The sequence below is a fragment of the Equus asinus genome, chromosome 9 (genome assembly GCF_041296235.1).
Source record: "Equus asinus isolate D_3611 breed Donkey chromosome 9, EquAss-T2T_v2, whole genome shotgun sequence".
Classification (NCBI taxonomy): Eukaryota; Metazoa; Chordata; class Mammalia; order Perissodactyla; family Equidae; genus Equus; species Equus asinus.
Window position 1 is genome coordinate 49,340,343 of NC_091798.1, and position 25,791 is coordinate 49,366,133.

A 25,791-nucleotide genomic window follows, 5' to 3' on the forward strand; every position below is an offset into this window, starting at 1 on the left:
TGCCAAATAGCACATCTGGGCAATTCCGGCCAGGAAAAAAATCTTTTTATGTACATGTATCTTTAAAGCAAAGTTGTCTAGGCCTGAATAATCCAGACACTGCTCTCTTGTATTGTTTTCTAAATTGTGCGTGGATGGTCAGTCCTAGTTTTCAAGGGTGTTTGATTTTTAATTATGAAATGCCACGGACTGAGAAACGACTAGGATTCCCAGAGACCTCAGGAAAGCAGGGCCACGAAGGAAGACCCCAAAGGCAGATGATGGCAGAGGCAGCTCTAAGGGTTCAGAGGGCAAGTCGCCAGCCTGGATGTACCAATTGCTAGGGTTTAATCATTAATCAGGAGTCCAAGCCAGGAACTAAGGATATGCCCCAAGACCCATTTACCTGCCCTGCGCACCGCCCCCGACCCCAACATTTCAGTGCCTCTGGTTGCAAACCCGGGCAGAGACCTTCCCAGGCTCCGCCAGGAGCACACTCCCTGCGCGGACTCCCGGCGACCGCGGCGCCTGCACTCTGCCTGGCCCCCCGCGGCCGCCCGAGCTCCCTCTTGGAGGCCGAGGGCGCATTTCAATCAGGAAACGCCCAGCCCCTCTCCGGTCCCGCAGACTGACGCCGCTCCGGGTGGGGAGGTGAGGGTAGGAGGGCGATAGGGAAGGCCCGGCCTCCTCAGATTGAGGTTGCAGCCAACTCCCGCTCGAGCCTCTATTCCTGCTTGGCTGCGAATCCCCCCACCCCGGGTCTTGATCTGAGTTTCTGCGAGAGGACCCATTCTCATCCTCAACCTTGTGGCCTCTGCCCGGTGGGAAGTTCAGCTGCGGATCTAGCCAAGCAAACGCGTTTAGAGACCCTGGTCCCTTGTCCGCGGCTCAGCGAGGGCCGAGGGGGAGGGGAAGGGGCTGCTGCCTCCTTTCCCAAATCCGGTCCCTAACCGCCCCCTCCCCCGTCGTCTGCTTGCTTTGTACAGGCAGTCAAAACAGAGCTAGCGGCCAATTGAGGGGGACGGGAAGCAAAGCCGACTAGCGCCTCGCCCCCTCCAGCCGGCCCCCCGGCCCTCCCTCCCGTTTCCCACTTCTCTCCTCGCCCTAACCTCGCCCCCATCCCCCGCTCATTTCCTCTCGCACCCGGGCTCGCCAATCCCTCTTTCCAAACCCCTCTTCCAGCCCTGGCCTTCCTCTCTCGGCTCGCCCCCCTTCTCCCCAATCTCAGACCTGTCTCCTCCCTTCACCCTATCCCCTTCCTTCCTCTTCCCCTCCCCCAGCTCCTAGCTCCCCTTGTTCCTCCCCACTCGATCGCCCCCTTACTCTGTCCCCGCCCACTCTGCGCCGGCCTCTCGGTCCGAGCTGCGCCCCACGTGTGGACGGCTGCGCTCCAGCCCCCACTGACAGCCGCCGCCCGCCGGCCCGCCCCGCGCCCCGCCGGGCCTCAAAACCCCCGCGCCGCGCCCTCGCCCGCCGCATCTTCCCCGGCGGCCAGCCTCCCGCCCTCCCTCTCACCGGCGGCTCGCCCCGGCCCCGCGCACCTCCGCCCGGTCCTCAGCCGCCGCCGGCGCGTCGCTGCCCCGCGGGACTCCGGGCGAGCCGGGAGGAGACCCTCCTCTTCTTTCGGGGGCGACTTTTGTTTGCTTGCCGGCTTCTTTCGGGCGACTTTTGCAGCTTTCCAAGAACTGTGCCCGTAGCGCACGAGAATTCGCCGCGCTGCTGCGTGCAGGCCCTTTTTTTCTTTTGAGGTCCGCTTTCTTTGTAACTTTACGCCGCGGCTGCTCGGGTTACTTTTGTAATTTCCCGCCCCCGCCCGCTGGCGGTCCTGTAGTCGCTCGGGGCCGTGGCCCGGGGGATGCAACGTGGACCGCGCGGGGCTGCCGGCCGCTCCGCCGCCGCGCCTCGCCGCCCGCTGCCCTAGAACCCGCGCCCCGCCGGCAGCCAGGGGGCCGGGGCTCCCGCCAGAGCAGGGAGCCCGAGCCCAAGGGAGCCTCGGGAGCCGACGAAGGGCTTGTTAGACCCTGACTTTTTTCGGGCCGCGCAGATTTTGTCTTTGAGCGCTCCCTCTCCGCGGACCTCGGTCCGCGCGCTCTCGGCGCCCGCGATGGGGAGACGGCGGCGGCTGTGTCTCCAGCCTTACTTCGTGTGGCTGGGCTGCGTGGCGCTCTGGGCGCAGGGCACGGCCGGCCAGCCCCAGCCTCCGCCGCCCAAGCCGCCCCGGCCCCAGTCGCCGCCGCAACAGGTCCGGCCCGCGGCGGCGGGGTCCGAAGGCGGGTTCGCGGTGCCCGAGTACCGAGAGGAAGGTGCCGCGGCGACCACCCGCGTCCGCAGGCGAGGACAGCAGGACGTGCTCCGAGGGTAGGTGGACAGGCGGCACGGGGGGAACCTGGCTTGGCAGTTTTCCATCTCATCCCTGCCTGAACCTAGTTCTGGCGGCCAGAGCTGCGGCCCCCTTCGCCAGGAGACCCTGAACACTCCCAGGAGTGCCTCCCCCTTCTCCTCGGCAGCTCAGCCGGCAAAAAGCGCTCCCTCGGGGAGTTGGGCGCGGCTGGGTCGGAGGCCCCCGGTTGCGGATTGCAGAGCGCATGCGGAGCCCGAGGTGCGGGAACAGGTTCCGAAAGTCCGGCGGAAGGCGGGCTGGAGTCCACCCGGCGCCCGGGCTGGTGGAGGCTGCCTGCTCCCCACCGTCGGGGGCGCCGCTCCCGAGTCTTTTGTTTGAGGACGTGTGCTGGGGGCTTACAGCTCACTCTAATCACCAACCCGAGCGCTCCACCTTTCGACGCGCCTTCCTTGACACGTCGGGGCCAAAGTAACAGTTGATCCAGGAGGGGTGGATCTGGGGACGAGAGTAAGGACTTTGGAAACGGAGTGTTCCCTTTGTTCTCTGCCTCTGGAGGCTGGAATAGTAGCAAATTATATGTTTCCATGTTTCTTTTCCCTTTTTAAAAAGGCAGCAACAGAGGACAGATGAAAGACAGTGTTCAGACGTTTCTGAACCTCCCCCATTCCAGCGTCTAGCCCATTTACTTCCACGTCTGCGCCCCAAGCCCCAAGAATTTGAAGGGTAGTTTTGGTTGGTTTGTCGTACTGAAATCTCGCTCAGAGTTTTGTCTACGAAAACCGTTAACATGTTACCTCACCCCGTCTACGTGTGTGTGACCTGGCTTGTCCATCGCAGGCCCAACGTGTGCGGATCCAGGTTCCATTCCTACTGCTGCCCGGGCTGGAAGACGCTCCCTGGAGGAAACCAGTGCATTGTCCGTGAGTGTTTGGCTGGGATCTCAGCTTGGGGCAGCTGGCTCGGCCCTGTCTCAGGGCAGACCTCTTGCATTCAGTCGTTTGGACACACAGCTGCATTTAGAATCGAGTGGCCACATAGCTGTGATAATTAGGACTCGGCTCCGTTTGAATGGTGGGGAAGAAGCAGCCGGTTTGCATCAGTTTAGACTTCACTTCTAGACTCTGTTGAAGGGCAATAATGATAAAGGTTTCAAAGATACTTGGAAGTTTTATCTTTCTATGTCTATTAATAAAAACTGAAGGGGGAGTAGAGCAATTCCCTAGATAACTCAAAACCACTTTTCCTAAGAGTCCAGATAAGACCGCAATGTGATTATGTAAATTATCTGCCTTTTGACTCTGCTTGAGGTTTAGGCCTTGAATATCAAGCTTTCTTAGGCCTTTGTACAAAACCACTTTATTATCCCTGGTTTCATCTCAGCAGCCACATAACATAGATATGAAAAGAGCACTCTAACGGATTTAGAGTTGACCCAGGTTAACAAAATTTTTAAATGAGAGGACTGTTCCAAATGGCTTTGCTTTTTTTTTTGAAAGGCATTTGAATTTAGAATTTCCTGACCCCCAAACCTCATAGTGTACAATAGATTTCCTTAGAACTTTAAAAGTTCTGCATATCTGACCCGAAAAGCCTTGATTATTTGATTCAGTTTCCGAAGTGTACCCCGCTCTGCAAGTTCTGATTGGAGAAGTCATTAGTTATCAGCCTCACGGTGATGGCCTGTGGGATGTCTTATTTCCTGTGCTTGTGAATTTGTGAGTTGAAGTGTGACTGGCCGTCTCCTGTATGTTTGTATAGCGCAGCCACATTCGTCTTTTCAGGAGGGGTGCCAGGTATCATAGACAGCACATTCATTTAGAACCAGTCTTGACTTTAGATTGACCTCAGTGTTCTCCAGGGAAAAGATAATTATGCAACTATGAACAGAGAAAAAGGGCCAGCCACACTAGCCCTGGGATAATGAGGATGTAGTGGCATCTCTGACTCTATATTTATTGGTTTTGTGGGTTTGAGATGGACCCCTAATGTTATTTCAGTGCAGGTTTTAAAAAGGAATGAACTCTCAAGTGTTGTGAAGACTAGTTTCTTATTATTTTTTCTGCCCTAAAAATCCCACAACTTCCAGTAATGAGGCAAAAATAGGAAACAACCACTGTGTTCTTTAAAGTGATTCATAAATATTTAAAATAAACCCTTTGATTATATACCTTTGCTTTTGTTTAAAAAAAAAAAAAAAAGAAGGGATTACATTCTTTTCTCTGCAGCACAGAAGTCATGGATGTGAGGCATTTATGGAGGGTGCGTTTACTCTTTCAGGCCAGTAGGGCATTACCATGCCTGCTTTACACTTACATGGTTCCTAGAATCCTGAAACAGCTAACGTCACTCACCACACACCTGCCATACTAGCCGGGAGTGACTTAGGCACAACGGAAAGTCTGACTCACTAAATGTAATGAATGTGACTGCCATTATTGAGTTGGAGAGCAGCCGAGGAGAAGGGATCCGTTTATGGTACGTGTTGAAAATCTGTAAAGTCAGGTTTTATTGGATCAGTGTGGAATGGGAATTCCAGAGAACAGAGCCTTCCAGAATATTTGCAGTAGAAATATATGTATGGCCCTCTGAGTGTCAGCTTTAAATACTTTTGGTCTTTGAGTAACATTGTACCCTTTATTTGTTTAGAAGAGCAGTTTTGGCAATCTCAGAGTAACAGTGAATGTTGTAGCCTACATTTCTACTACTTGAAATATTTGGGTGCTTATGAAATACATTGGAATGTGCATGTAGCATAAGGCTATAAAAAGCATAGACTTTGAAATGATCTTTATATCTGCAAGAAACTTTTACTACACTTGTGTCAAGTGATATCTACAAAAATATTTATTAGCACTTTAAAAAAGTAATTCAAATACCCAGGAGTATAAAAGTACACAAAATAGAAGGAGACCGTAATGCCTTTGTATTCTTTTGTATGGGTCTCACCTAAATTTTAACTTTTAATTTTCTGCATTAAATTCAGTAGTCCATTTATTTTGACATTTAAAGTTATAATATGTGGGGCCGGCCCAGTGGCGCAGTGGTTAAGTTTGCAGGTTCTGCTTCAGTGGCCCGGGGATCGCCGGTTCGGATCCCCAGTGTGGACATGGCACCGCTTGGCAAAGCTATGCTGTGGTAGGCGTCCCATATATAAAGTAGAGGAAGATGGGCATGGACGTTAGCTCAGGGCCAGTCTTCCTCAGCAAAAAGAGGAGGATTGGCAGCAATTAGCACAGGGCTAATCTTCCTCAAAAAAAAAAAAAATATAATATGGGGAGGTAAAAATCAAAATCAAGAGTTTTGATTCCAAGATTTTCTAATGATAATAAATTATTTCTTATATTTATTGAATTTCCACCATATAGCAAAAGAAAAGCTCTGAGCAACTTACAAAAGGAGAGTAAGTAAAACACAAATAGAAAATGAGGACCAAAGATTAATTTTCTCATACAGTTATACACCAGCATTCTTTTCCTGTAGAAAGATATTAAAATGGTAAACTTCTAGAATTTTAATGTTTGACCTTGAGTAGGCTTCATGAGTAGACGAAGATATTAAAAGAAAGTGTATTTCTCAAACTACTGGAAACATAATGCATTTTGTTTGAGTCTCTGTGTTTTGTTGTTATTGTTCTTAATTGTGGCCTGCAAAGATCACTGAAGTACTTCCAAACTTCCAAGTATTTGTTTCCAAAAGGATGGAATTGACTTTCTCACTTTCCATTTGTTTTTTTAATCTATTAGAACGTGAAGCAATGGGAAAGTTTGCTTATTAATTTATTTATTGTGAAATGATGCTATGAAGGGAATTTTGATCATTGGAATAACTGTGGGGAGGGGTTGGCCAGGAATCATAGCATTTGAGACCTGAAGAAACATCAGAAGACACCAGTATAATCCCTTTGTTTTATTTTACCAACGAGAAAACTAAACCCAGAGAAGCTGTGGGTTTTTTTCCAAGCTTACGGTGGGTTATTGGCAGAACGAAAACTCCGCCTCAGACCTCTTGCTTATCCTGTAGTTACTGTGCTGTGCATCTTCTCCCAGCATCGCTGAAATCCCCACACCCAGGTCCTTTCTCCCTCTCCCTCTGATATTTCTGGGCCTCATGGTGTGAAAGGGACAGATATTTAGGTGGGGGATACCATAGTCTGAGATGAGTGTGAGGAGAAAAGGCCTAAGCACTCTTGCTTCTCACTGGCTCACGATGTAGAGCACACACCTGAGGCCATGACACGGATCTGTCTGAGGATGACCAGTCTGCAGCCCATCAGGCCTTCTTTGGTTTTAGGACCTGGGTAGGGCCACTTTGTATATTAGCTGAGCCTAGACTAAATGTCTGCCTGCTGGGAGTGAGGGGGCTTTGAAATAAAACAGTATTTTAGTGAACATTTATCATTGGAAAGTTATTGGTGATCAGCAACTCTAGTATATTTTAAGAGTTAATAATCAAATCCATGGCAGGAACCATGTTCCTGCCTAGAATTAGTTTTCTACCTTCATGCCCTGATCTATGACATTTTCATTTATAAGGAGTACTAATGGAGATGCTGACCATATTACGTGGATGTTGAAAAGCAATTTGGAGAAGAAAAACAGTTATTGTATTAGTTTGCTTCTGTAAAATATGCTCTTTACATTATTGGGGGTCTCAGATCTCTTTGAAAGTTGTGGCACCCCTCCCTAGCAAAAGACACATATGCACAGTCACATAAATGTTTACAGCTAGTTTCAGGGTGTTCCCAGCCTCTCCTCTTCTTGTCTTCATGCATCCATCATGGAGTATGAAAGTACATAGCCTTTGTGCACAAAGACAGAATCCAGTTGTGAGTATAGTGATAAATCTCTCAGCTCCTAAGTGAACTGACTCTAAATATGGGAGAGACTTCCCATTTGAAGGCACTCGGCTAATGATTTTGAGGCTCCATGGTATGTGCTGTGTCAGTGAGCCCAACATTCTTTGCTGTGATGACCCTCATACCTTGGAGGTCACAGCTGCAGGAGGCTTTGACTCTCCCTCCATCAAAATGTCGCAGAAGCTTTTCTGAGCAGCAGGAACAGGCTAGGTTGTGGAGATAATATGGGAGAAGAAAGGCTGGAGGAAGGAGAGAGGGAATTATTAAGGGGAACAAAGATTGATGATGGGGCAGGTCAGATACCAGCCAGGAAGGAATGTGCATGGAACCCCTGGGGCTTGGCCAAGTCATTAGGGCCTGGAGTCTCTGGCTCAGCCAATTTCACATTCTCTGTCTCCTGTGAAGGTCTTTTACAGAGTGGGCTGTGTTTTCTGAGGTTATGCAGGACCTTTGGATTTCCTCAACCCTCCCAGCTTCCTGGGACCAAGACTGACTTCTCGTGGTGAATTCTGCATATAAATCTCTGCCTTGAATGGAAAAGATTATTGAAAGCAGAGTTAAAGAATTAGGATTATAGAACTTGGAATAGCTTCATTTTTTTGCCCATTATCATAAGGATACTTGTGAGACTTACTCTCATATCCAAAATGGGTAATTTTATTGCATATCTGAAATTAAACATATATCACATATTTTATATCTTAGTTTTTCAAGTTTATGTTTTTTAACCGTAGCTTTCTTGTTTTGTGAACTATGGTTTATTACCTAATTATTCATTTTCTTTCCTATTGTGCTTTCTGCAGCAATTTGTAGAAATAGTTGTGGAGATGGATTTTGTTCCCGTCCTAACATGTGTACTTGTTCAAGTGGCCAAATATCACCGACCTGTGGATCAAAATCAAGTATGTTTCTTATATGTAACCCTATTTACTGCATTACCCTTAAGCTTTTGAGTAAATAGTAAATGTTCTTTTCAATGATGCTATAAATCCTTGATTATTTTCCTCACTAACCAAGTCTGTATTAATCTTTGGAGTAAAAAAACTTTGGCAGCTTAGTTATTGCCACCGACAACTAAGGGACAATGGACTAATGATTTTCATTAAGAAAAATGATTTAATTCTGGTCCAGAACTTGTGTCTGTGCAGTAAAAGAGCCTGGATTCAGTGGAGAAGTAGTTTTTGGTGAATAATAGCTATAACTTACTGGGATTTTACTGTGTGCTGGGTACTGTGTTAAGTGTATGACTACATCATTTTATTGAATCCTCAGTGAACACTACCAGCTATTATTATTATTACCCCATTTTAGAGAGAAGGAGATTGAGGCATGCGTAAGTTAAATAACTTGCCCAGTGTAACATAGATTTGAATCCAGGTATTCTGATGCCTAAGCCTATAGACTCAAACCCTAGGCTCTGTTTATTGCCGTGGTTTAACTCCTGTGGCTCATATCCTGTTTTGTGGGTTAACTAAGGGAAAGGATAAGAGGATTGGGATGACAACACATCTATATTGTGTCCTGACCAGATGCTTTACATATATTAACTTATTTTGCTTTACACACATTAACCCCCAACGACTCGAAGATCACTGTAACAGTGGATCAAGATTGTGTTATTGATGATCCAGTTAGAAATTGTTGGGTCTTTGAGGTCCAAGATTAATCTTGGAGGCCAGTGTTTAAGGTAACATTATAACAAGGCAGAAACACATATTCTTTATTTAATTGTTCAGGAATTAAATAAATCTTTATGTCCGTCTCAAACGAGCGTGAAGTTGATGTATTTTTAACATTTCTGTCTACAAACTGGCTCTGAGAAAAGGTAATAGTGAATCCTTCTGACTCAGGAATATAAGATTCAAGATTCATACAACAAATGTCATTGTCTTCTGATGAAAGTTCTTAAAACGCTAATTTCACTTTCTTTGAAAATAATCTGTCATTTTCCCAGTCCTTCATAACCTATTATTCAAAATTTGCCGAGACTTTCTTGACCCCCCCGATTAGCACATTTCCTCCACCACTTTCCTGAGCCTCACTTGTCTGATACAGGAAGATACCTTGCCTATATCTTCATTATCCTATTCTCTTAGTTTTCTCAGGTATGCCCTCAGCAAAAAACCCAATCCTGGAGAAATTTTACAATTCAACTTCATAATTCCTCTCCCTGGGCAGCTGAACGTTCACTGGCCCACCCTCAGTTTATGGTATATGATTTAGTAGGGAATCGATGAATTCACTTGGCCTTGAGTACTCACTCCCTTTCCATCAGGAACTTTTCTGTCCTTGCAAATCCTTATCCTCCTCCACCTCCCTAAAGCATTTAGCAGCATTAGTCACTAGCTTCTTGAAATACTTTCTTTTCCCTTCACTTGCGTAATATCAATGGCCCACAATGCTCCTTTTCTTGATGATTATTTTTTAGTCTCCTTTCTGCATCTTATTCATTAGCCTTCCATTCAAAGTTTGGTATTCCCAAGAGTTCTGTCCTCCCTGGGTGAACTCATTTACATATCTGTCTTCAACTACTTCTAATATGTTGCTAACTCATGATGATAATCTCCAGAGCAGATCGTTCCACTGAGCTTCACATTCACGTGTTCCCTTCCCTTTCCTATTCAGCATCTCCACTTGAATATATAGTAAGCATCTGAAACTTGGTAGCATGAGACTTGATGCATTGCTGACCCTGGTCTACCTCTTCCACAGTTTTGCTTGCCTCAGCAAATGGCACTACCGTTCACCCAGTGTTTAAGCAACTGCTTCTCTTTCTCTCACTTCACCTCTTTTAACAAGACCTCTAGCTTCTACTGGAAAATATATCTCAAATCCATCTTCCCGTTTCCATCACCACTGATACCATGTGCTTCAGCTACCCTCAGCTCTCACCTGGACTATTGCAATAACCACCTGATGGGTTCCCAAGCTTCTACTCTTTCCCTCTTCAACTCCATTCTCTGTAGAGTAGCCAGAGTCATCTTTTAAAAATATAAGTCACATCACTTCACTGTCTTTTTGAAACCTTTCAATGACTCCCTGTTGTGTTCGGGATATATTGCAAACATGTCTGTGGCCAAGGAGGCCTTGCATTACCTGGCTGGCCTACGCCTACTTCTCTAAGACCTTCTCTTCTCAATCCACCACTTGATAATCATGTGAATCTTTCAATTTTTCAAACAGAGGAAACCCTTTACTATCCTAAGCTCTTTTGATTTTTTGGCTCCTCTTACTGTGAGTTTCGTCCGTGGTATTTCTCATGCCTGGCTCATTCTAGTTCTTCAGAACTCAGCTTAACTGTCACGTCTGAATGGTCTTGTCTGGATCCTGTATATAGATTCCTCCTTGGCTCCAGGCTATTCTCCTTCACAAGACAGTTTCTTTCAGAGAACTTATCACAATCTATAATGACCCTATGGTATTTGTTTACTTGTGTTTTGTCTGTCTCCCTAAGGGAAGGTGAGCTCCATGAGGGTGGATACAGAGTCTATCATGACAGCAGGGCACTGAGCTCATATGGCAGGCACTTGGCCCCTGCATTCTGAATGGATACATGTGTGTCTCCTGCACCTTAGAAACTATGCTACTAGTCCCCTTATATTTATTTCCTTTAACACTGAAAGTGTAATATATTTTAAATGCATACTGAATAACATATGTTGTAACAGATATGCTCATGTGTGCACTTACAACAAATAAATAGAGATATGCTTGGGTCATAACATTTACATCTGTAAAATATATTTGTCATTGAATTGGATATTTAGTGTAGTTTTATAACTCTCACAGAAACTACTGTTTTGGTGATTGATGTTTTTATGGTTTTTGTTGCTCTTTGCAGTTCAGCAGTGCAATGTTAGATGCATGAATGGTGGGACCTGTGCAGATGACCATTGCCAGTGCCAGAAGGGATATATTGGAACTTATTGTGGACAACGTAAGGAACATCAGAATAGACTTGATTTATTAGAAATAATTTGATTTAGTGTGTATTTCATATTAAGTCATAAGTTAAGGTCATGTAAATCCTATGATCCTTTGAAGAAAAAATTTTAAGTAGTAAGCCATACCTTATGACTAAATTTCTAACTTCATCCTATAATATTTTTTTGTAACTCTTTTAAAATTTTTGGACTATTGATGTTATTGAATACCACTGGTGCTTTATCAAATCCGACACATATCATAAGTACATATTTATTTGTTTTTCTTTTATCTTTTATTTTTCTTGTATACTTTCCTGAAAAAGTAGTGAAGTTTGGTGTGATATCTCTCTCTATATTTATATGTATATGAGCCAATCTTACAAGTGTCCTTTGCTCCAATATATTTAATTATTTAATACCACAGTACAGGGCTATGAAATGCCTTTTTGAAAATCAGATGTTGTTGTGAAAGAGGGAGCTTTAATCCAGTAAAGCTCTTATCTTTACTCACCAGAAAACATCTTGTACTAATTAAGAAATACCCTTCTGGCAAGGATGTGAGGATTAGGGCTCCTCAATTATGGCATGTTACTGGGGAATACTTTAGGTTAGTGTTTCCAAAATTGGGAATCCCCATATTTTTAAGTATGGATGACATTAAAGAAAATTGATTCATAAGTAGTAGGAAAGTCCCTTTTCACTTCATTTGCATTTTATCAGGTGCAAAATCTAGTTTTACTGATTATCTTCAAGGCCTCCCCGGGAATTGCTCATCAACCTTTTTAGCATAGAAAGACCAAATCTTGGGTGTGCACAAATATCTAGCTTGTTTTAATCTTATTTCATTTTTGTTACAGTTAAAACATTTTTTAAAAATTGTAATAAAATATATGTAACATAAAATTTATCATTTTAACAATTTTTAAGTGTACAGTTCAGTGGCATTAAGTTGATTCACATTGTTGTGCAGCCATCTACAGAACTTTCTGCATGTTGCAGAACTGAAACTCTATACCCATTAAACACTAACTCCTCATTTCCCCCTCACCTCAGCTCCTGGCAACCACCATTCTACTTTCTGTCTCTACGGATTTGAGTCCTCTAGATACTTCACTTAGTGTAATCATATGGTATAGGTCCTTTTGTGACTGGCTTATTTTACTTAGCATAATTTCATTCGTGGTTTATCTGTCTTGTAGCATGGTCAGAATTTCCTTCTTTGTTAAGGCTGAATAACATTCCATTTTATGTATATCCCATATTTTGTTTATCCATTCGTTCATTGATGGACACTTGAGGTGCTTCCACCTTTTGGCTATTGTGAATAATGCTGCTGTGAACATAGGTGTACAAACATCTATTTGAGTCTCTGCTTTTAGTTCTTTGGGATATATACTCAGAAGTGGAATTACTGGGTCATATAGTAATTCTATTTTTAATTTTTTGCAGAGCTACCGTACTGTTTTTCATAGTGGCTGCACCATTTTACGTTCTCACCAGTTACCTACTAGTGAGGGTAATCATAGCTTTCTGTTTGTAAGTGCTATAAAGTTTTATTTTAAAAAATTTTCAGATAAATAATCAATTTAAAGAAAAATATCCTATTAAGGTCAAGAGTTGGCCAACTTTTTCTGTAAAGGCTAGATAGTAAATATTTTAGAGTTTATGGTCTCTATCAGAATTACTGAACACCACTGTTGTAGTGCAAAAGAGACCATAGACAATATGTAAATGAAAGAGCTTGGCTGTGTTTCAGCAAAACTTAATTTATGGATGCTGAAATTTGAATTTCATATAATTTCCAGATGTCACAAAAATATTATTCTTCTTTTGATTTTTTCAACCACATATAAATGTAAAAACCCCTCTTAGTTCATGGTACAAAAATAGACAAGTGGACCAGAGCTGGCCTGTGGACCATAGTTTGTAGATCCCTTATATAGGTGATTCTCAAGTATGGCAAAAGCTGTTAAGGTAATCTGATATTGACTGAAGTTTAGGAAATGGAGTGTTAAAGTATTTAAGAGAATACAGTACATTGAGGCCAGTTTTCTTGCAAAAATAGGAGATGCCAATGTAATATGTTTTTAGGCTAGGATTGGCCAGGCAAGAGCAGGAAAGAGCTGGACAACAGTGGAACAGAAATCGTAGCGGTTTCTTTTTTCGTGGATAATTTTTTTCCCTATATTTTCTTCATACATTCAGGTTTTTCCAAATTTTATACAGTGGACCTCAGTTTATAATCATAAGAAAAGAAAAAGCCTATTATGAACACAGTATTTATAAGCAGGCAGATTTATACCTCTTTTTACACCTACCAAAAGGAGATCTGGTCGTATGTCTGTTTCACAGAGTTCAGTAGCCAGAGAAGAGACACAGTTATCCTTTTTGAAACACAACTTTTTTCTCTGTAGGGGAGAAAAATCATAATTACTTTAGAATTACAGGGGAAAACGTCTTGCCTCAGCTCCTCTTTCAGCGTATTTACTCAAATCTATCTTGAAAGTTTCAGCCTGAATTCAGCTGCTGTACTGTCTGGGGTGTATGTGTGTGTGTATTTCCTGAAGGTTCTGCAGGAAGAGCTCTTGCCGGTGTGTCTCTGCTCTGCTCTTCACGCAGAAGTAGGAAGCAAGGGGATGGAAAGGAGTTTCCCTTCCTGGAGGAGGGGCTCTTGTGTTCTTCTGTCCTTGTACCAAACCATATTGACGTTACCACAGTTTCCAATTAGGGGAAAGTGAAAAGCGCTGGGTCAGAAGAGCAGCATATGCTTGAAAATGTGTTCTCTAGAGATCTCATAGGATGAAACCATCCTTGTCTAACATTTGTATCAGGGGTAACAGAGCAGATGCTAAAGGGAGAATATGGAACCAACAAAATTCATTAGTCAGTAAATAGAAGGTGAAGGGAAGATAGCTACTCCATATCAGCTCGAGAAAGGAAGAGCTTTCTAAGTTGTCTTATAGAGAGAGAGTGTTATAGTACTGAGTAAAGAAGCAGATGTAACAGTTTTCAGCTTGTGAATCCAGAAAAGTCCTGGAAATATGTTTGCTAAAATGAAGATTATAAAAACATTTAAACTGCTTAGTTGTTTCCCAGAAATACAGAAAGCATTCTTTAGAAAGCACTTTTTAATGTCATTCAGCAATGTTCATTGAGTGACTGCTGTGTGCCCCACATTGTGCAAGGTCCTGGGAGTATTTCAGCGAGCAAACCAGATGAGCCCCTGGGCCTCACAGAGCTTATATTCTGGTGGGGAAAACAATTAACAAGTAGGTGAAAAGCTAAATACCTAATACATATTTAGGTAATGAGAAGTTCTAGAAAAGAGCAGAGTAAGAAGGAAAGAGTCTGGTTCAGGATAAGCAGTTCTCTGCTATTTTACATTAGGGATCTCTGAGAAGGTAACTTTGAACACAGTCTTGAGTCTGTGCTCATAGGTTTATGGGAAAAGTGTTCTAGACAGAGGGAAAAGCAAATTTGAAGGACCTGTGGTGGGAGCAAACTTCATGTATTTTGGGAAACAATAAGAAGACCCATGTGGCTGAAGGAAAGGAGATAATGGTAGGAGATGTGTTCAGAGATGGAGGTATAGGGCCTTCTAGGCCAAAGGAAGAATTTGGACTATACCCTAAATATTAGGGGAAGCCATTGGGGCTTTTTTTTTTGCAGGGAAGGATTCACCTTGAGCTAACATCTGTTGCCAATCTTCCCTTTTTTTTTTCCTCCCCAAAGCACCAGTACATGGTTGTATATCCTAGTTGTAAATCCTTCTAGTTCTTCTCTGTGAGCTGCTGCCATAGCATGGAAACTGAGACGGGTGGTGTCATTCCACAACTGGGAAACAAACCTGGGTCACCAAAGCAGTGAGAGTGCAGAACTTTCACCTCTACACCATCAGGGCTGGCTCACCATTGGGGCGTTTTGATCAGTGGAGTGATGTGATCTGACTAACATTTAAAAAACGCCACTGGCTGCTCTTGAAACTGGATTGTAGAAAGGGCAAGAGAGACAATGAAAGGGCCAGTTAGAAGGCTATGGAAGTGGTGCTGGTGGATGATGCTGTAGTAACTGAGGATGGGTAAGTGCTGGGTGAAAGCTTGATTTGGAGGTAGACTCTGTGGAAGGAAGTGTGTGCTGGTGGACTGGTTGTGGTGCGTGAGAAAAAAAGGAAACGCAAAGATCCATAGTGAAAGCTAGAGGGTTTTGGTGGAGCTTCAGCCTGAATGGTAATGTCATCTCCTGATATGGAAAGATTGAGCCGGGAGTGGGCTGGACTCGGGGTCTGGTGGATCTGAGAACATGGGGTATCAACAGGTCTGTTTTGTATTTGATAGTTTGAGAAGTCTGTTAGACCTGTAAATGGAAAGATCTGTGAACTCATCTCAGGAGAGAGGTCAGAGATAGAGATATGAATTTGGGAGCATATAGATTGAATTTTTATGTAGATAATTTTAATCTTAGGCCTAATGAAGATCACTAGGAAGTTGGTGTAGACAGAGAAGAGAAGTGGGTTAAAGCTAGAGCCCTGATTCAGTCCAACATTCTGAGGAAGAGAAGCCATTGAAGAGTGAGAACGAGTAGACAACGAAGTAGGAGGAAAACTGGGAGAGTGTGGTATCCTGGAAGACAAAGGAAGGAGGTAGAACCAATAGTAAAGATTTGTATCATCCTCTGTCAAAACAGTAGGCTTTTGTTTCTTTCCTCTTAGCGTTTAACCTGGTTTAACATGCTATTTTTATCTGATATGTTTGTGTAGAAGTAAGAACCATAAGTTTAGATTTGACTTATGTCCAAGTGGTACCTGTACCTATGTTAAGTGGTACAGGAATCTGTCTAATAAAAACATGAACTTGTCATATTACCTAGGACAAAGTAGGCGCTCGGTAAATATTTACTGAATAAAAATATTCAAGCTTCCACAGGACGTGATCAGCGTTCTTTCACAGACTGACCAGCATGAAACAGGGTACGCTCTTCCCTTCTCCCCACGTTGTGGTAGGCAGTTAAGAAGCCAGCTCATATTTCCATCTATAGTATGTCTTTTTGTCCCCTGCCTTTTGCTTTGTCCCGGACCAGGTATAAGCATTTTTTTCTTCCAGGGTGGTCAGCGTTTTTTCTGTGGTGGAAATTTAGGCATATTCAAATTTCTTCCCAACTCCAGTTGAATTGTAAATTTCTGTTTCTCTTATGTTTTGTTATAAAAAATTACTTTATAAAATAACATTCTTCGTAACTCATTCGAAAGAAGGAAAATTACCTCATTATTTTTTTGCCCCATTTTTATCTGTTTTGCCTGCTTCTCTTCTTTTGCTGTCGTTCTTCAGTGTAAACTGTGGATGCTGTAGATCGAGTCTTGTTTTTCATACAAATACTCTGTAGAACAAAAGAGAAGGGGAAATAAGGTCTGTAGATACCTTTAACGTGCAGCCACTGTGCGTTTTGTTTTGTACACCATTTTATTTAATCCTCAAACTCCCACGGGGTAGGGACTGTTAGCTCTACTCTCCAGGGAGGGAAGCTGAGAATCAGGAAGATGATGTGATTGAGATGTGCTGGGACAGCAGAATTCCTTATCTGTTCACCTCGTCATTCTGCCTCCCAAAATAGTGGAAAAAGTGCCGCAAGATTTTGACATATTGCAGGATGTTTTAGTATCTGCGGTATATCAACTACTACAGTAGATACGGGGCCACAAAGGCAAACGGTCTGGTCCCTGTCCTGGAAGAGCTCACTCTCGCGTGAGAGCTAGGAATACAAGCAAATGGCTGTATTGGTGGGTCTTATCCTTTTGTTCACAGAACCCTTTTACATTTTTAAAAATTATTGAGCATCCCGAAGATCTTTTGTTCAAATGGCTTACATCTGCTGATATTTGCTATGTTAGAATTGAGATATTAAAAATATTATCTAGTTCATTTAAAATAGCAATAAAACTGTTGTGGCATGTTGATATAATTTTTTTTATGAACAATAACTATGTTTTTCAAACCAAAAAAATTTAGTGAAAAGAGAGGCAATTGGTAGTCTAACTGGATAGGTTAGACTAGGTTTCCTCTGGACTGGACGAGCTGTTAGCAGGAGAAGCTAAGGCTGATCCAGCCCTGTTCTCTTCCCTGGGATGTGGAAGCTCTGTTTTAGAAAACCCTAAGAGAAGCCCTTCCTCCACTTACCCAGGGCTGCATCCTGAGTGTCAATCATGGTGCTTTTCCCCGTTCACGTCTTAAAGGCTAGCATGTGTCTAATGAGAGAACATATTTGGGAAAGTGACTTTCGTATACCTTTCTTACAGCTTGATAATATTTAAGGCAAATTCCGTACTTTATAATTAATTACACTAGATGAGTGCCGCCTTTTTGCAGTATCTTTTTAGCAATTGAAACCTCAACTCCTGGCAGTTTCCATAGAATCACACACTACGGAGAGTTCTCTGGCAGGTTTTTGTTTCCTTACATGTTCCTGTCCACCCCCATCTTTCTCACACTTCTCTTTATTCCCTTTCTTTTATCCTATGTATTTATTCCTCTAGTCTACTGCCCACCCCATATTTCAAGGTGCCGATGAGTCGGAAGTGCGGTGTAGAACTCAGCTTGGTACCAGTGAAGAAGCAGAAAGGTGTGGTTCTCAGGGAGATGGACTTGTGAAAACATACACAGAATCCTGCCTTTGAGCAGAGTCTGATGCAGACAGAGAATTTTAAGGCCATTGGCACAGTGATGCTTTAAGATGAAGACATCTTTTATTTCAAAATATGTTTTGGTCTTGTTGCTGTCAGCAGAATAGAACCACTTGGTGCATTCTGGATAGCGCTAGGTAATCCAGTTCAATATTCCTGGTAAGGAAATAGCAACACTGTTGCATCCTGAGCTATCAGGTTGTTTACTGAGCTTCCCATTTTTGATATGCGCCTCACTTGAAGCACACATAAATGTGCATTGCCTCCTCACTTCCCTTTAATGTCAAGCTCTGGTTTTAGGCACAGGTCATAGAGTACAATCCTCTTCTCCATCTGTGAGGGCAGGGTGTTTCTGTTCAACACGGTGTGTGGATTGGGAGGCAAGATCTTAGTGTCTGTATTTTCTCTTGGAGAAGACATGATTCGTGAATTAGCTGTTGTCAGTATGGCTCACGGGAATACTTATTTTTCAAGTAATCTGAAAAGTGATCTTTTAAGAGACTTTCTTGTCGCGGATCCTGGCTCTGGGTTGAGTTCCACTGTGGGGCGGGCAGGAGGGAGAGGGGAGCTGCTCGGCTTCAGAGCTGACTCACTGGCTGCCTTTGGGCCAACTGAACCCCGAATGCTGGTCTCCTTGTCACAAGTATAAAGGAGTGAAAGAGAGTGTGTGCTGCTTGTGTTTGTCGTCATTACTTGACAACTTTGGACTGTGGGTTAGTTTTATATGAAAGAACTTACTGTATCTACACATGGAGGTTTTTCCCTTTCTTCTATAACCTGCATGTACTCTACACGTTGGTTATTTCACTTTGTATTTTATTGCTGAATAGATGGTGTTTCCCCCCATTTTTCATGTTAGTTTTGCCCTTTCCTTATTTATTTCGCCTTTTTTTGGTTTCCTTTTCTTCTCTGATTTTTGCTCCTTCCTTTATTGCCATATCCTCTTAATTTGTCCTTCTCACATTTTCTCTTCCTTTTTTTCTCCCTCTCTCAGCTACCTAGAGTCTGCATCCTTTTTCCTACATTTCCCCATATTTTAATCACCTCCTCACCTATGAAGACAGATTATAGGGTCAGTAGAACCAAAATAGAGAATTGGATAGTTATATCCTGACTGTATGAGCATTAGAGCCAGCCAATCCTTGTGATTCTGATTTAAAAAAAAATTGCCAAATACTTTCTTAACAATGTGATTTACACGAGTTGTGTAGGCTTTTGTCTCAATATACACTTAAATGTATTTACGTAAATGCGTGCTGTGAACTGTAGCTTGTGTTTTAGAGGTAGGGTGCATTATTGGCTTCATCTTCACACTACCATATTGTACTTGGAGATTTTCTGTATAATGAGCTTCTTGTTGTGTTTGTGTGCAGCCGTCTGCGAAAATGGATGTCAGAACGGTGGACGTTGTATTGGACCCAACCGCTGCGCTTGTGTTTATGGATTCACTGGTCCACAGTGTGAAAGAGGTAAGAAGAGAAAAGAGAAAATAGAACCTCCCTTTGGAGAAGTCTTTTTTATTGTAAAAATGTATAATTTTTGTTACCCAATGAAAATTCTTCTAATGAAATAGCATTTTCCTTCTTCTTTTATTATGTATGTAACTTGAATGGTAAGATTTTGAGATGCAGCTAATAGCAGCTTAAGTGTCTCAGTTTTTTCCATCAGAGAGACCTCAGTTCAACTCTGAGGCTATGGTTCTAGGATAATTTTGAATGAGTGATTGATGGCAAATTCTAATAATGTGCTCAGTTCAAATTGGAGTCGCCATTGGGAGTTCTGCCTATGTTAAAAAAAAAAATATATCAGGATGGCCTTGGTTGCAAAACCAACAAAAATCTGAAATAAATTGTCCTGACCAATAAGGAAATATCTTACATTGTGTAGCAAAATGTTCAGAGCTAGTGGGCTTCAGGTAGGATGTGATCAAGGCTTTCACTCTGTTACTCTACTTCTTTTGGCCCTGCCCTCCTTTTTGTATCAGTTTTGCCCTACCCTGGAGTCCTTTGTGGTTGTAAGATGACTGCCAGCAGTAACTAAAGCAACATGCTTCACATCTAGAGAGAGAAAACCTCTCCTCTAACCATGGACCAGTAATAGCCTTCAGAGATATTCCATATGCTGATTGGCTTAAGCTTGAGATTTTGAACCAGTTCATGGGAAGGGGATTGCTATTCATAGTTTGATGTAGACTTATTAGGACCTGTCCTTGGAACAGGAGATGATGTAAGCTTCCTCAAAGTCACATGAAAGCGAGAGTTTGGTGTCAACCCAGTTTCTGTTGGGCAGGAGTAAAGGGATGGGGGAATGGATGTTAGGTAGGCCTCTAGCATTGTTCACTTTATCTATGTGAATAGTCAGTCAAGTCAATATGAAACCAATCTACCATAATTTGAACAGTAGTTAAACTCATGACCTGTAGACTACTGAAATTCTCCAGCGTTGAAGCACTAAGTGAAGTGTTAAAAATATCTGGATAGCAAAGGGGTGCCAAGGTATATCAAAGAAGATAAACTTTATAAAATGTGATAAATAACAATTTAGCACTGAACCTTAAGAGTAAAATAAGCTTAAACTAAAAGTGATATTACATAGTCATTCCTGATTATGTACATCCTCAATTTATTTTCCCAGGGCTTGTCATAGCATCCGAAGTTGAATAGCACTTTCTTTGTGGTGAAACATTAGAGTATATGAAGCTGTGTTATTGAAATATTACACATAAGTAGCGGTGATGGTTTATATATATAGAGAGAGAGGCTTTGAATTGCAAAGAAATCTTATATTTTAAAAATTATACTCATTACGCTGACAAAAACCTTGTCTTGGTGTTCAGGTTAAATCTTGAGAAGGAACTGAAAAATTAGAATTATATGGTGAAGTTTGAAAAGTAAGATGTATGCAGCCTTTTAACATACACTGGAATGTACATATACCTCACGATATTTATATTATTCCTAAGGTAATTGAGATTTCTTGGGACTGAAGTACATGCCACAAATGACAGAGTTTATAGTTATGCTTAGGATAAATTTAAATGTCTTTACCAGATGCTTTTATTTTGGGAAGAAAGATTAACTATGAAATGTTAGCATAAAAAGATAAGTTGTTGAGAATGGAATAACACAAATTTCCTAGATGATGTTGAGTTTATTTAAACACCATAGAATGGAAAATTTAAAGTTTCAAACATAATTATAACTGGTGGAGATGATGTTCATTTTTCTGGAAGTCATGTAAACTTTGCGGCTCTTTCAACCTGAAGCAGATTTCAAGTTCAATTCCTAATTGGCAGAGGAATTGGTTACTGTCGACTCAAAGGCTTCCAGGCATTACATCATTATTCTTCAACAGTTATTCATTCATTAGATTTGTTAGCTCTTACTAAATTTATGGGAATCTAATAAAGACTTACACATATTTTACATGTACAGTAGCATGTTTTCAGAAGAAGTTACAAAATTAATTGGTTAATGAATTGGCCTAAAGGATGTTTTTTAAATCCTGTGTTTGTTTCTTAAAAATCTTTTAATTACTCCCCTTCAGATAAAAGTTGTAAACTTCATTTCTTTTAAAGAAGGAGTTCCTAATTTCCACTGTTAGATTGCAACCATGAACTTTAACACTTTTAAAAGATATTTTCAACGAAAATTTTTAACATGGAATAGCCAATCCCACTAGAAGTGGAGTTCATAATTTTTTTTCAAGTAACATTGTCTACATAGATACAAAAGGAATAACTTATTTGTGTTGAGGTTAGTGAATAGGCTCAGGTGCCCTGTTGACATTTAAAGTTCATATTGTCTTATTCAATTACTAAATTTCAAAATATATGTTCTTTGTTCTCTTAAAAAAAAGACTTTCATAAAATTAGGGCTATTTTTCCTCCTTAATGTAGAACACATATAATTTTCCTTTAAATTGGCCTCTTGGGAACAGTTGTATGATAAAACATGGCTGCTTTTCCAGCTCTCCGGGCTTCTGGCAGACTGGTTTCCGGTCTGGAGACAGAGACTGTGTGGTAACTAATGGCTGGCATGATTATGGTATTGAACTTGAGTCCTGGCGCTGGGGAAGCTGAACGTCTGGAGTGCTCCTCTCACCCTTGCTAATATGTACAATGACCTTTTATACTTAGCATTAAAAAAGAGTTCTTCTGGCCACATGCTGATGTAAAAGGCAGGCAGCTCAGCTGTGTCCAAGGCACATGAAGGTCCTCAATTCCTTTTGCTTTTCTCTGCAAACAGATTGCATTTGAAAACAGATGAATATTGCCCTTAATAGACACCTGAGAATACATGGAAATGGAATCAGCGTTATGTATCAAGACTTTTATTTCCCCCTAACACTTAAAATGTACCTTATTATTTATCAATAGAAACTCATGGATGGGTAGGCAAGAAATGAGTTTACCTAAGGGATTCCTGGATAAAACACAGTGATTGCTTGATCATAAATGTGGCCTGCCCAAAGTCCCTATTTCAACTTCTTTGACTTACATGATTGTTGAAATCTTATTTTGTAATTGAATTTTCCTTGAAGCTTATGTAGGGACCATCTGTTAGAAATATCTGCTAGATCCTTTTAAATTATGATAGTATTTACTATTACGAATTTTTATCATGTAAGTATGACTTCCTTAAAAAAGTGTGTAAATCTGGTAGAATTTCAAATACCCTTATGCTTAGTGACATTTCCTTTAAAATGTACATCTTTCAGTAAATAATACCTTTAAAAGGAGGATTGCAGATTTACTTTTTAATCTATTGACATTTTTAAGAAAACTTCCTTTTGTTAATCTGAATCTGCCTCAGAAAAAAGTGAGATCCAGTTGCAGATGTTAAAGTTTATAAAATCTCAACTTTAATCTTCTATGTAAAATGAAAATGGATGGATTTCACTTCAAGATAACTTTCATAAAATCATCCAGTTAGTTTATGAACTCCATGTCTAAAAGCATGCTGAGAAGGAGTTATTCAGTCTCTGCTTGAATACTTCCAGTCACAGGGCTCTCACTTACTCGCTCACCCCATCATGAGACAGTGTTTCAGTGTCAGAGTCCTGATTGTTCAAACTCTGCATTATTATGCTCCTGCCTAAGCTGAGCATTTCACAGATGTATAGCACATCTCTTACTGTCTAATTTGGTGGGAACGTGATGATGGTGACTTCTCTAAAAGGAGTCAACCACAGTTTACCACTCAGATTGGCATGATGGCAACTTGAAAGCTAATTATAAGCTCTTGAATTATTCTATACCTTTATGTTCATCCACCCACATTTCAGTAGGTAAGTTAACTGTGACAGCTATTAAACCTACTTAAGACTGTATCTAAATTCTCCAAGAACTAGAGTGGAGATGGGCACATTCGGGTTTTCCTGAATTCTGGGAGTTATGTAGACTAGACCCAGGTTTGTTCAGAAATAATTGATAAACTTAATCGATGTTAATATCATAGTCTTGGAATTTATTATAAAGTGTGCAGGGGGCGTTTGTTCAGCCTATGAACATCCAAGTAACATAGCAAATTAATAGTGTTACCAGGAATACAGGGGCATATGGTGAGAGAGCAAGCTGGTATTACACAGAATTCTATACACAGTGGATATGATACTTCCAAGAAATGTCTAAGTGGTATCTTTTGGAAAAAAAAATATCCTTCCATTGTAATGTTATTATCTAAAAGTAACACTTGTTTATAATTATAAATTAATTTAGAAATAGTAAATTATAAAGCAATTTAGAAATAGTAATAGAAATAGTAAATTGTAACTATATAATTATGAAGAAATTTAGTAATTATAATTATAAGAGAATTTAGAAAATAGGATAAAACAAGAGAATCAATTATTCATAATTTCTCTCTGGTCAGAATTAATTCCTTTTAACATTTTGAAGGATATACTTTGAATCCTTTATCTACTGCACATATAGTGCTTACAAAACATGGGATCTTTCCAAATCTACTGTAAGAAGATTTCATGTTCTGTAACATGAAATGTACTTATGCCCTGCTTCTCCTTTTGTGTTATTAAATAAATTATATTATATTATAGATTGTAATAGTTCCACTGCATAATGTCATAATGAGGGTTAGGCATCTACATTCTGTACAACCATATGATGTTTGTAAAGTTATTTTCTCAGTCTCACAGGTGAAGAAACTTTGCTGAGGTCAAGCTTATTTTAGGAGTTTAAGGACAGGAGGAGAACAATCTGATTCAAAACCTCAAACTCAGTGACTGTGATATAGCTGCCGTTTTGTTCATCCACCAACCCGCCAATCAAAATTGCTATAATTATGTTTCCTATCAATTGACATTTAGGGCCATTTCCAGGTTTTCTGTTCATTTTGTTGGTTTGTTTGTATTTTACTAATGCTCTGATAAAAATCTGCGTCGATAAATCTCTGTCCTTGATTTTGTTCTAAGGATATATCCTAGAAATGCCACTGCTAAGTCGTTGAGTATGTGAAAGTTTATAGCTTTTGATATAGTCTGTTCATTTTCCTCTAAAAAGCCTTTTTATGATTTATTCCTTTGGTATTATGCTTAGAAAGTCTTTCCCCTTTCTCAAATCTTGTAAATAGCTATAGTTTTTTCTAGTGCTTTTGAAATTTTATTTCCTTTTACCTTTTTAAACACAAGTTAGAATATGCAAGAGGGTAGCTAAAATAGATTTGTTTGTAAATATATGTTTGTTTATCACATACCTATTGAGTGCTTGTTAAGTATTAGGCTAAGTACTGGGAGTTCAAATTACAAAGACAAACAATGTGTACTCCCTGTTAATGAGAAGCACATTATCTTTTTAAAGAACAGAACTAGTCATCTACTTGAACGTTAAAATGTAATATGACACAGTAAACACTATAATAGGAGTAGGAACAAATTTATGTGAGAGCTCAGAAATGCTTCCTGATTAAGGGAGAATTGCGAAAGTCTTCCTGCAGTTAATCTGAATGAAACACACATAGCTCATTATAATGGGAAAAACAGTATTGGACTAATTCCTGTATTGATATTACATGATGTGGATTTCTTATGCTAAATAACGTTATTTAAACTCCATAATTAATTACCAATTACCACAGTCACTGAGCTCTCACATATTTATTTTGTAGAAATAATTGCCTCCCTTTTTCTTGCACTATGAAGATTTAGTGAGAATGAAATTGCCAGGAACAGAGAGAATGTTATCAACCGCAGATGTCAAACTCACACGGGCCCACACGCGCGTGCACGTACACATTTCTGCACTTGTGAGGCCGTTAAGAACGTTTTATAACCTTGCACTCTCTAAGCTAAACTTAGCCTTAAATGGGCATCAGAGAAATACCAAAAGATCTGTGGGAACTTCACTTTTTGGCGCTGGCTCAGATGGTATCCTTATCTTGAATGCCATTAGGAACACAAGGGAAAGAAAATGAGAGGAAAAAAAGCAGGCAGTGGGAAGTGGAAGGAAAGGACGGGAAGAATAGAAGGAAGAGTGATAAAAAAGGGAGCTGTCCTTCTAAAACTAGCAGAGATGCTTGATTGTAGAAAGGAAGAGTAAGTTGGGGAGAAAATCAGTTCATTAATGCATCTGATCTGGGAGAGGCCAGGACTTCCACTTCTCAATCTTCTATTTCAGCCTCTGCTGTTTAGGTCTGTGCAATAAGATTGAATGTGTTGGAAGCCTGTTAGACCCTGATGCTTTATTTATAAAACTCCTTTGAATTAAAGCAGTGAGTATTTTCATTTATTCCAACTCTAAGTGCCCTTAATTATATATTTCTTTATTTGTTTTTCATTTATCTACGTGGAGGCAAGGCATAAAGGAAAATATTCAAATATCTTATATTTGTGTAACATAAATGTTTTCCTGTTTTCTTATTTCAACATCAGGTCTGAAAACATTAGAGGTTAACTGGAAACTGGGTGAAACTACCAACACACACAAGTTAAATATAATGAAATGCTATTATCTAGGATTTAACCAAAAGTAATAAATAATAAAATGTGTGTGTGAGGGGGA

At 41.0% G+C, this 25,791-nt stretch overlaps 1 protein-coding gene across 1 annotated transcript in view; it reads left to right on the forward strand.

Moving 5' to 3' along the window:
• The first annotated feature begins 1,454 nt into the window (after positions 1 to 1,454).
• FBN2 (fibrillin 2) overlaps positions 1,455 to 25,791 on the forward strand; it is a 235,461-nt gene continuing 211,124 nt past the window's right edge. Inside the window, exons 1-5 of the mRNA XM_014859514.3 lie at positions 1,455 to 2,337; positions 3,158 to 3,240; positions 7,979 to 8,077; positions 11,017 to 11,112; positions 19,148 to 19,243. Of these exons, the coding sequence (XP_014715000.2) occupies positions 2,084 to 2,337; positions 3,158 to 3,240; positions 7,979 to 8,077; positions 11,017 to 11,112; positions 19,148 to 19,243 (628 nt within the window). The 5' untranslated portion in view covers positions 1,455 to 2,083. The remainder of the gene's footprint in view (positions 2,338 to 3,157; positions 3,241 to 7,978; positions 8,078 to 11,016; positions 11,113 to 19,147; positions 19,244 to 25,791) is intronic.